The sequence below is a fragment of the Sebastes fasciatus genome, chromosome 16 (assembly GCF_043250625.1).
Source record: "Sebastes fasciatus isolate fSebFas1 chromosome 16, fSebFas1.pri, whole genome shotgun sequence".
NCBI classification, from domain to species: Eukaryota; Metazoa; Chordata; class Actinopteri; order Perciformes; family Sebastidae; genus Sebastes; species Sebastes fasciatus.
In genome coordinates, this window is record NC_133810.1 from 535,267 (window position 1) to 547,063 (window position 11,797).

The following is an 11,797-nucleotide window of genomic DNA, read 5'->3' on the forward strand; positions in this document are numbered from 1 at the left end:
TCCTGCGTTTTTTTTTAATTTACGAACACATGTTTGAAGACTTTAGGATTCACAAAAACTCATGAAACTTTACACGCACATCCAAACTCGTAATTTCTTCGATTAAGGGGTGAAATTTTGCGTGGGCGTGGCATGTCGGCTCTCTAGCGCCCCCTTATGTCTTTTAGCCTTTGAACATGCCTTTGACGCCCTTGGTATACTCGAAAACTCATGAATCTTGGCAAAACGATGGACACTCGTAAACTTTACGTGAATGTACAGCGATTGGGCTTAGCGTGTTTAGCCGGCTCTATAGCGCCCCCTAACGTGTGGAAGGCTGTGATTTGGACAAAATTAATCCGATATTCATGAAATTTAATAGGTACATCCTGCTCATTATTGCTAACATATTCCTCATTGGGTTTCATTAGCTCCGCCCACCTGGAAGTCGGCCATATTGAATTTTGTGTTTTTTATGTATTTTATGCATACTTTTACGAACTCCTACTAGAGATTTAACCCGATCAACTTCAAATTTGGTCAGTAGTATCTTAAGACCTTTGTGATAAAAAGTTGCTCAAATCGTGAGTTTTCATGAAACGGTGTTGACGTGGCATGGCGGAGAATTTACATGATTCGCCATGACACAGGAAGCTGTTGTAACTTGACTTTACATAGTCCAAACTGCTCCAAACTTCACAAACTGGATAATAGTCCAGGCCTGAAGACATATATGTGGTATTATGCGTGATAGTCATAGCGCCCCCTACAGGAAACAGGAAGTTGTTGTAAATTGACTATACATTGTCCAATCTTCCCCAAATTTGACATGTTTTATAAGAGTCTTGGCCTGAAGACATGTACATGCCCCAACATGCGCGTTCCCCAGACATGCCCGCGGGGGCGAGGGCCCGTTCATCGTTGCTCGCAGCTTTAATTATTTTTCTCCTCCCAAATGAATCACCTTTTTGAGGCTATTGCCATGCTCAAAATGAAAAATTTGATATTTTAAGGGTTTCGGGTTTGAGTGTTGCAAAATGGCTCGCCAGCGCCCCCTAGAGAGTTGGAAAAATTGACCCCCTCGCGCCGGTTGCACCTACATGTATGAAATTTGGCAGACACACGGAGACGCACAAAAAAGCCTCTTGGAGGTATGCCCAAAACTCAACAGGAAGTCAGCCACCTTTAATTAAATGTGTGATTTACGCCACTTTTTAGCGTTTTATAGGCCGTGTACTTTAATGAACTCCTGAAGGTTGTCCATTCTCACCACCTGGGGGCGTTCCGTCAGGAAGTCCAGGATCCAGTCACACAGTGGTGTGTTCAGGCCCAGATCCTTGAGCTTAGTGACGAGCCTGGAGGGCACTATGGGGGGCTCTCTGTGAGTCCTTTATGAACACTTCCTCTAGGTCTGAATTTCTGCAGACTTTGACGGAGGGAATTACCCACAATTCATAGCAATGTGACGTTAAACACAGGGTTACCACGGTTACCAGGGGAAGCCCAGACGCGTAAAACTGGTCGCTCTGGTCCTTTGTTCCTGCAGAGTTAGCAGCTCGGCGCTAACTTGCTTTGTTCCTGTTGCTTTTAAAGTTAGCTGGCCGACTTTGTTGTAGTCTCTGGCACTGATCTGGTTTACTGTGGGTTAGCAGTGCAAACTGAGCTAAGCAGGAATATTTCAGGCAGGTTCTTGCGTCCTCTGCCTGTCCTGACTGTCTGCTGTTAGCAGGTCAGAGCTGAAAGAGACAAAGGAGGGTCTCTTTTTATCATGGGTACATCTTCACACCTAGTTGTGAAAACTGAAGGACCCTGCTGACGTCATGGGTTACAGTAGACAGTGGTTACTGTAAACGTCGGGTCTATAGGCGGAGTTAAGGACTCAAGGGAACTGGAGAATGTAGTTCAATGGCTCAGCATGAGTGATGCAGATTTTCTTTAATTCCTGACGGTGTTTGTTTGGATTGATTTTGGTCTTTGAATTAAACCAGACAGCAGTAGATGATACTGATCCAATAATTCACTGTTTTAGCATTATTAACACAACATAATTACTAACCTAGAGTGAATCATACTGTAGTTCATAGTAATAAGCATCTAACTGGGTAGAAGCATGCTGAAGTTCAGAGAGTACCAACAATGAATCCTTCCTCTGTGTGTCTTCCTATCAGCGAGGTGAAAACCAGTTGAGGGGATTTCCATGAATACAGATAAAGACTTTGTAACTTTCTGAATCTGATCCTTTTCTCCAGCAGGTTTTCTGATCCTCAGTCATGAATCCAGATCCTCATCCAGATCTCACCATCGTCCTGCTTGGAAAAGCAGGAGTTGGTAAAAGTGCTTCAGGAAACACCATACTGGGACGACCAGCGTTTGAGTCAAAGCTTGCCTTCACATCAGTTACAGAAGAAATCTCTGAAGAAAAAGGAAATGTCTTCGGGAAACAGATCTCGGTGGTCGACACTCCGGGAATATTAGACAGCAAAGACAAAGAGGAGAAGATCAAAAGCTGGTGTCAGGAGCTCCTGCAGTCGTCCAGACGTTGTCTGTTTCTGGTGGTGCTCAAAGTTGGACGGTTCACAGAGAAGGACCAGAAGGCTTTGAAGGCGGCTATGAGAGTCCTCGGGCCCCGGGGGTTGAAAAAGAGTTACCTGCTCTTCACCGGAGGTGATGCTCTCAATGACAAGGAATTGGAGGATTTTATCATTCAAGATAAAGATAAACTTCCAGATGTTGTTAAAATGTTTGCGGGGGCGTCTCACCTCTTCAACAATGAGGATGACGATGAAGAACAAGTCAGAGACCTGCTGCTGAAGTCAGGCCATCTACCAACCCATCAACAACCTGATCTACCAGGTACCGTGTGATCTAATTCTTACATGTATTCATTTTAAGTAATGTCATGGTTTTGGATGACGTCATGTAGGCTACTGATCTTTATCAGAGTTAGGAATGAACCCTCACAGCTGGAGGCTGGTGGTGTTGGTTGTTACAGCTCCTATCACTGAAGTCACTTTTAATCAAAGGTTGACAAACAGTGACAACACAGAGTTCACATGTGAGGAGGAAACTGGTGCACAACATGTTTGACCATTGGCAGGTGATCACCAGATTAACCATGTTATCAGCCTTGTGTCTTCGTGGTCACTAACCAGAGTTTGCCGGCGACAGCCGTGGCTGGATGCATTATGTTTTTGGGTTGTCCATTCTTGTGAAGGTGATATCTCAGGAACACCTGCAGAGAATCTCTTCAGAATTTGGCACAAACGTCCACTTGGACTCAAAGATGAACTGAGTAGATTTTGGTGGTCAAAGGTCAAAGGTCACTGTGACCTCAAAAACACATTTTGGCCATAACTCAAGAATTCATCTGCTAATTATGATAATTTAACCAGATTTCTAACAGGAAGAAGTGATGACATTTTGGACAGACATGGATGTAAAGTGACACTTGGCTGGTTGGCGGAGGCGTACAACCACGAGGCGGTTATTCCAGTTTAGGAGATGTTTTACTGACTGATGTTTCAATCAGTTTTCAGACTGTAGTTATGAGAAGGTAAACTCATCTGATTCATTTGTTTTCTATCTTCCAGCTGATGTTTCCAGAGACAGGAGGGTCGTGCTGTTCGGTCTACCTGGAGCTGGAAAAAGTGCATCAGGAAACACCATCCTGGGATCAGATCAGTTTAAATCAGCCTGTGGTTTTAATCCAGTCAGTACTGAGACGGTCTCTAAATCAGCCGTGGTGGAGGGTCGTAAGGTCACAGTGGTCGACACTCCAGGATTCACTGATGAAGTTCTGACTCCTAAACAGCTGTACCTGGAGATCATGAAGTCGATAGTTGAGGCCAGTCCAGGACCACATGCCTTCATCATCGTGGTCAGAATAGGCAGAATCACCAAAGCAGAGGTCATACTGTTTGAGCTACTTCCTAAACTGTTTGATGGTGAAGCTCGTAGGTACTCCATGGTGCTGTTCACTTATGGAGATGAGCTAAAAGACAAGAGCGTTGAGGATGAGATAAAGTCTAACAAACTCGTGTCAGAACTGGTCTCCATGTGTGGTGGTAGATACTGTGTGTTTCACAACGGATCCAAAAGAAGCAGAGAGCAGGTTAGAAACCTCCTGAATCAAATAGATGAGATGGTCACAGTGAATGGTGGAGAACACTACACAAATGAGATGTTCAGGATGGTCCAGACGTTCTTTAAAGAAGAAATTAACCGGTCAGACAGCAGTGGTGACAAAGTAAAAGAAAGGAACCGGTCAGACAGCGGTGATGACAAAGTAAAAGAAAGGAACCGGTCAGACAGCGGTGGTGACAAAGTAAAAGAAAGGAACCGGTCAGACAGCAGTGATGACAAAGTAAAAGAAAGGAACCGGTCAGACAGCGGTGGTGACAAAGTAAAAGAAAGGAACCGGTCAGACAGCAGTGGTGACAAAGTAAAAGAAAGGAACCGGTCAGACAGCAGTGATGACAAAGTAAAAGAAAGGAACCGGTCAGACAGCGGTGGTGACAAAGTAAAAGAAAGGAACCGGTCAGACAGCAGTGGTGACAAAGTAAAAGAAAAAGTATGGGAAAGAATTGTACGATATGCAGTGTTTGGAGCCGTTATAGGCCTATGTGTAGGAGCATTGGTAGGGATAGGGATAGCAGTAGCAGTAGGAGGAGGAGTAGTAGCAGCAGTAGTAGCAGCAGTAGGAGGAGCAGTAGGAGGAGCAGTAGGAGGAGCAGCAGTAGGAGCAGTAGGAGGAGCAATAGAATGGGCAGTAGGATCTTGGTAGTACCAGGAGCAGGAGAAGGAGAAGTATGCTTGGCTTATACTTGTACTTAATCTTTTGATCAAGATATACTTAAGAAAATTATAATGTATACCTGTATACAAGCACTATATAACTGCAAGTCCATTTACCATTTAGCATAAAAACTATTTAAGGAGTAGTTTACTGGATTAAGTAATAGTAATTAGTTAAAGACGTATCGTCCGTCACTCCTCTGTTATTCAGTGACAGACTTTAATAGTTTTATATTTGATTTGATTTCAGTAATTTGAGTGAGTTAATTAATCTTTCTGTTTTAATAACAATACTTTGTGTTTTTCAGATGAGTCTGACAGTAATGAGTTAATTCAGTTTTTGACCTTTGACCTCTTGAGTGTTTATATCAGCTGCACTTTGAGTCAGAAGAAGAGTCACTGCTTCATCATTTATAACTCTCTGTCCACATATTCATGATCATACACTTGTTAGGGTTATAGCCCCGAAGGGTTAGGGTTAGGGTTACTCTCTTGGACCATGACAGTCCACTGACTAGATTTTCCGCCATGTTGAATTCTTTGAAAAACACATTTTTGACATCTCCTCCTAAACCGTAGGTCTGATTGCTGGCATATTTTCTGTGAATCATTATTGGACCAGGCTCATCAAAAGTTGCATAAAGCTTGTTGATATGTCATTGTGTTGTGAAGATATTGACCAATTAATTTTTAAGGGGCGGGCTCAGCACATCAATAGACCTAACTTCCCAAGCCTTTGGCCCATCGTCTCCAAACTTGCAGCATATGTTCACAAGAGTAGTTGAAACATCCGCTGAAAGTTTCATTGAAATCGGCGACTAGGGGGGCGCTTTGAGCGCGAAAGGCTATAACCCGCGAAATGCCGCTTGCGGCTTTAATTTTTATTGTATTTACATGTTATTGATTTGAGCTTCTACTGAAAATTAATGAGACGTAATGAATTAATTCAGTTTTTAAACATTTCTGTTAATGTTCTTAAACAGTCATTTGTTGTATCGATAAATCACTTTGGCTCATTTTATAACATTTCTACATGAATGAAGTTTAACATGTTTTTATTGTCCTCATGTATCTGATCATGATGTCACGCTATGCAAAACTCACGGTTCGTACGTATCTCGGTTTTGGGGTCACGGTTCGGTACGTATCTCGGTTTTGGGGTCACGGTTCGGTACGTATCTCGGTTTTGGGGTCACGGTTCGGTACGTATCTCGGTTTTTGGGTCACGGTTCGGTAGGTATCTCGGTTTTGGGGTCACGGTTCGGTACGTTTCTCGGTTTTGGGGTCACGGTTCGGTACGTATCTCGGTTTTGGGGTCACGGTTCGGCACATATCTCGGTTTTGGGGTCATGGTTCAGTACGTATCACGTTTTGGGGTCACGGTTCGGTGCGTACCTCGGTTATGGGGGTCATGGTTCTGTATATATATCGGTCTTGGGGTCAAGGTTCGGTACGTATCTCGGTTTTGGGGTTACAGTTCGGTATGTATATCGGTCTTGGGGTCACGGTTCGGTACATATCTTGGTTTTGGGGTGACGGTTCGGTACGTACCTCGGTTTTGGGGTCATGGTTCGGTACGTATCTCGGTCTTGGGGTCATGGTTCGGTACGTATCTCGGTTTTGGGGTGACGGTTCGGTACGTACCTCGGTTTTGGGGTCATGGTTCGGTACGTATCTTGGTCTTGGGGTCATGGTTCGGTACGTATCTTGGTTTTGAGGTCACAGCGCTGCTACAGCTGATAGAGAACATCTGGTACGCTGCCAAAACCTTCCAGGTAAAAGACGCGCTCCAGATTTCTGTTCCGTGGTTGTGAGCAGTCGACACATAATGGGATGTTTGGGTCACAGAGCGTACCGAGAGGATGTCAGGGACCGAACCGAACTTCCTGTACCGACCGGTTAAATACAATAACAAGTACCTTTACACCCGTACTGATGATATAATCACAATATATACAACGTCAGATGTTAAGTTTGTTCAACATGATTCTGATATATTGATAATCTGTTGTTTGTTTGATTCATACGAATAAAAAGAAACATGTATCTCTACTGAGTTTTGCTTTTTATTAAATTGTTTGATTTAAAATAATTTTTGCTAATTATTTATTTATTAGATAATATAGATTAGTTATTAATATAATAAACTTTATTTAACAGCTCAAGATATTTTACATTATTAATATGTACCAAAACAAACAACATGAACTACTTGCTATTAAAGGAAACATTAAACACGTTCTAAATGTTATTCAAGTGTAAATAGTGACGTGGTCGTACAGTAGTGAATCTGAAAAGTCCTATCAGAGAGTCTCAGTGGAACATGAGGTCTAAATAACTCAACTTCCGACTGGAAAAGCACCGGATTCACCGGCGATCTTCCGCATCCATTGGGCTCGTAGAGCAGGCGCAGTAGCGTCCGCTCGGTCACATGACTCGGTCCCGGGGTCCCAGCCTCACGCCGTCGTCACGGCTCACTAACTCCTCCTCCCAGCCCTCTATGTGCTGTTTATAGGTACTTTTAGTTTTCTTTGTGAGGTCTGACTGAAACAAGATTTCTTTTTTTTTCCAGATTTCAAAGTGACCACATATAGTTCATGACACTCACTGGAAGACAAGCAAACCAACACCGTGCACACTTTAGTCACGTCCCAAACATTCAAATGTGGTTGTCATTCTACCATAAAGGCAAAGGGGTGAAGTTTGACCCTGAAGTGACCTTCATGCTCCTTTTATTTGGTTTTCATGTTTTTCTGAGGTTAAAAGCTTTTAAAAAGTACCCTTAAAAAATAAATAAAAACCTGTCTGTGATCTTCTGACATCTGATCTGACCAGCTGGAACACACCTCGGAAATCATCAAGACTCATGAAATCAGTTTCATGCAACATTTAGGAATATTTAGCGCCTATTTGGCAGCCATTTTGAAAAAATGGCTGTCACGGCCCTCAGGGGCCAAATTTGCAGCGCCCTGATATCTACAGTATATCTTTACATAACATAGAAACCGACAAATTCGGGTTCTGTTTAACGATTGGAATAAATTTGAAATGTCTAAATAATTGTTTTATTTTTTGCCATTTTAGAGTTTTTGAGTTTTAAGTTTTCAATCGTCTAATATGTTTTAAATTCAGCATCTTTAAAAGTGTAAAAGGTTATTCTTTTTAAGTCGTACCATTTCATGGATATAATATTTTGCTAAGATATGAATCAAGTTAATGATGTAATTCATCAGGTTTATAGTTTCATATGATAGAATCTTCACTCCGGCTGTAAAACTGAAAGTTGCGTTAAATAAATGATTGGCGTTAAACAGCTTTGCGTTATTATCACGTTAACTTTGACAGCTCTAATATTATTATGAATAGTATGATTTAATTTACATTAAATCAACCCAGGCAGCGCTCTTTGAAGAGTAAATGATTAATGTAATCTCATAAAATAATCTCATTAAGTATACTAAACTCTGTTTATTAATTAGATTAATAACCATAAATCACCGTTTCAATGGCTACTAAAGGTTGAAGGGTTTCGTAGTTCTCGTCATTCCCTCTGATGCATTATTAAAGAGACCAGCATGTATATTCCAATAACATTTATTTAGACGATAATAAAGGTTAAAACACACAATCTTAATCTGACTAAATAACTAAACTAAAGAAAAAGGAAACAGCCCTGAAAGTTGTTCAGTCCGTGCGTGAAAGAGTTCGTTTGTCGTGTTTCTTAACGTCGTTAACCGACTGGTTGAATCTATCTTGGCTGAGCAAGAACACTCCTAAAGTTACAAAACATAAAACCAGATAAACAACAACAATAACAGGAACATTGTATAAAATACATAACTAGTTATTACAGTTATTTATCAGGTTAGAGAACAGGACCGTTAAAGGACAGGTGTATGACTGGTTCTGTGAGGTCATCATGTGGTGTCTAAGCTAGTCTCATGACGGGAAACTATCAGGAGTCCAGAATTTAGTTTATCAACTAACTAGGGATGCACCGATACCAGTACTTCCATCTGGGTACTCTCCGATACCGAGTACCGATACGAGTACTTCTCTGTGTCTAAAGAGCCTCGTTAACAGCCAGCTGGAGGGTGTGAGCGCCACACGGCAGGCTGGGGAGTCCCGCATACGAGGCGGTGCGCCGCCACCGTCGGTGAGGTGGAGCGCGAGGACCCAAAAGATGGTGACGAGAGGTTAATGTCACGCTGCCGTAAAGTGGTATCGGAGCCGTTTGCGAGTACGAGTACATGAGCACAGTATCGGACCCGATACCCGATACTCGTATCGGTGCATCCCTAGCTAGTACCGAGGGAAGATAACTCTGGAGTTCTTGTGCTGAAGGGTGTTTTCACTTTTGGTCCCTTTCAGTCCTCCAAACGAACTCAGAGCGATTAGTCAGCATTTTTTGCGCATAATGTGAACACTCCAAAAGGACTCAGACCTCTGAACCAAACCGAACTCAGACCACCTCCTCCTCAGGAGGTGGTCTGAGTTTGGTTTGTTTGAGCCGGGGTGACTCGATGCGGTTCGCTTAATCTGTGCGTTGTGAACAAAAAGCGCTCCAGGTTCGCTTTGCCCTTGTCGTTGTATTTTAGCCCTCTAGAGTTGCCGTAGACAGATCACACGCACTTGCCCACTGTGACGCTCGGAAAAAACAACACGGAAACATGGCCGCTAGTGGACGAGGAGTAGTTTGGATCTAAGAAGAAACTACTGAACTTCTCCAGATATGGAACGGAGAACACGTCAAACGGTAGAAACGCAAGGGGCTTCATTAGGACCGCACTGCAGCACCGCATCAAACAAAAAAAAACTACGTCAAAAGTACTTTATCACGTGTATAATGAGAAAAAGCGGGACAAAAACAGCTTTTACAATGAACTGGACAGTCTGAACCGCGGTCGGAGTCTGAGTCAATACATTTATTCGTCTTGTAAATACATTTAACTTGTAGTGTCAGTGATATAGGTCAGTAAGTAAATTGCTGTTCTTGATTTCATTTAAGGGTCAGCCATAGACCTTCGCATGGCCCCCCTGGCCTTGGGCTCGGGGACAGCTGTACCCTTTGACCCCCTGACGGTGGACCTGATCGAGGGTCCAGCAGTTTAAGAGGTGAACTTTAGTTTCAGGGCCTCGTGGTACTTCTGGATGTCTTCCATGGAGTCGGTCTTCACCGTCTGCTCTAGGACATGGCGGACTCCGCTCTCTAAAGCGTGATAGAACCGCTTCACCTCCTGCAGCTCAGACTGAAGTCGCTTCTCCACCTGCTGATGCTCCTCTTGAGCTTCACTCAGCTTCTTCTCGTACTTTGACTCCACAGATTTAATTTCTTGCTCCAGTTTCCTTTGGTAGATCGCTTTGAGCTCGACCTCTCTCTGCTTCAGCATCTTCACCACCTCCTCGTAGATGGAGTTGGAGAAAAACTGTCCTCCGTTGGCACCAACCATCTCCTCCACCTTCTCCAGCAGGTCCAGGACCTGTCCACGATCGTTGGCTTTGACGTTGTTGAACAGATGGAACCTGTTTCCCACCTTCTTCAGGATGGACTGCAGCTCTGGTCCAGCGGCGTCCAGCAGCTGTCTGAAGTCTGACCTGACTCTGTCTCCGTGAGTGAAGAGGATGATGGTGTGCTTCCAGGCTTCCTCCCCAAACATGTTCTCCACCGTCCTGACAGCGTCTCTTTCCTCTGCGGTGAAGGTCCCCAGCCCGATGACCAGCAGGATGGCGTGGGGCCCCGGGGCCGACATGTTGATGCATTTTAAGATCTCCCTCCTCACGGTGTGCTCGGGTAACGAGGTGTCAAAGAGTCCGGGAGTGTCGACGATGGTCACCTGCCGGTCGAACACCTCGCCTGTCTGCTTCGAGCACTGGCTGGTGACTGAGGACAGAAAACACAAGCTGTCAGCCGTCGCCCTCGGCAACAAACACCTAGAATAACTAACAAAAATAACTCCTACTCCCGGTTACAACGGTTACTCCCGGTTACTCCCGGTTACAACGGTTACTCCCGGTTACTCCCGGTTACAACGGTTACTCCCGGTTACAACGGTTACTCCCGGTTACAACGGTTACTCCCGGTTACAACGGTTACTCCCGGTTACAACGGTTACTCCTGGTTACACCGCTTAACCCCCTTCAGTATTCTGTCGGGGACTCTTTCACAGCACTGACCCGCTGGCTGTACATTATCCGCTGACATATTGACTGATTACTGGATTTAAACACTATTTATTTCCGTATCACCGGGTGTTACCTGAGGAGCGAGCGGCAGCTGCACTGAAGGCGTCTCTTCCCAGTATGGTGTTTCCACTGGAGCTCTTTCCTGCTCCAGTTTTCCCAACAAGAACCAGCCTCAGAACAGAACCATGAAACTCTGATGTGAAGTATTTATAGGTCATAAATAACAGACGATATTATACCAACAAACTGCCATGTCATCTGTTTAAATAGTTACTTCCTGTATATTAGAGCTTGTGCTCAAACCTTATTGGCCCAAATATAAGAAGATATTTGTTCTGGAAATTATGTTTGAAAAGTGGATTATCATTAAAAGACTAATAAATGTTAAATCACACATCTTGATAAACAAACATGATGATGTTCTCTGTGGAGCTGAAGGGAGTTTCACACCTGGAGGAAAATCCTTACTGTTTCTTCTCTTTCTCTTTGGATCTGTTCAGACACAGAGAACAAATATATTCAGAAACACTCAAATACAAACAGAACCGAGTCAGAAAGGCTTAATGAAGGTACTGTGTTGTTGTCTATAGGGATGCAGCGATACCGATACCAGCATCGGGTCTGATGCTGTGCTCATGTACTCGCCAAACGGCTCCGATACAACGGCACCGATACCACTTTACGGCAGCGTGACGTTAACCTCTTGTCACCATCTTTCAGGTCCTCACGCTCCACCTCCCTGACGGTGCGGGTGAGACGGGCCGGTGGTGATCCCGACCCCACTGGGCCGGGATCCCACCTCAGACGGTCCTTACTTTCATTGCTCCACGGGGTTTTGTTT

General features: G+C 43.9%; 2 protein-coding genes and 1 long non-coding RNA gene across 3 annotated transcripts in view; 2 read left to right on the plus strand and 1 right to left on the minus strand.

Moving 5' to 3' along the window:
- Nucleotides 1-5,085, plus strand: part of LOC141752421 (GTPase IMAP family member 8-like) — a 48,816-nt gene extending 43,731 nt beyond the window's left edge. The window contains exons 3-5 of the mRNA XM_074610385.1: nt 2,229-2,832; nt 3,570-4,515; nt 5,082-5,085. Coding sequence (XP_074466486.1) covers nt 2,250-2,832; nt 3,570-4,515; nt 5,082-5,085 — 1,533 coding nt within the window. The 5' untranslated portion in view covers nt 2,229-2,249. The remainder of the gene's footprint in view (nt 1-2,228; nt 2,833-3,569; nt 4,516-5,081) is intronic.
- LOC141753503 (uncharacterized) lies at nt 623-6,825 on the plus strand. The gene is made up of 2 exons (XR_012590467.1): nt 623-839; nt 6,556-6,825. It is a non-coding gene; the product is annotated as an uncharacterized LOC141753503 (long non-coding RNA).
- A 2,871-nt stretch (nt 6,826-9,696) lies between these two features.
- Nucleotides 9,697-11,797, minus strand: part of LOC141753022 (GTPase IMAP family member 7-like) — a 2,231-nt gene continuing 130 nt past the window's right edge. Inside the window, exons 1-2 of the mRNA XM_074611328.1 lie at nt 11,030-11,797; nt 9,697-10,654 (exon numbers count right to left, since the gene is read on the minus strand). The exon at nt 11,030-11,797 is cut by the window's right edge and continues 130 nt beyond it. Coding sequence (XP_074467429.1) covers nt 9,882-10,654; nt 11,030-11,174 — 918 coding nt within the window. The 5' untranslated portion in view covers nt 11,175-11,797 and the 3' untranslated portion in view covers nt 9,697-9,881. The remainder of the gene's footprint in view (nt 10,655-11,029) is intronic.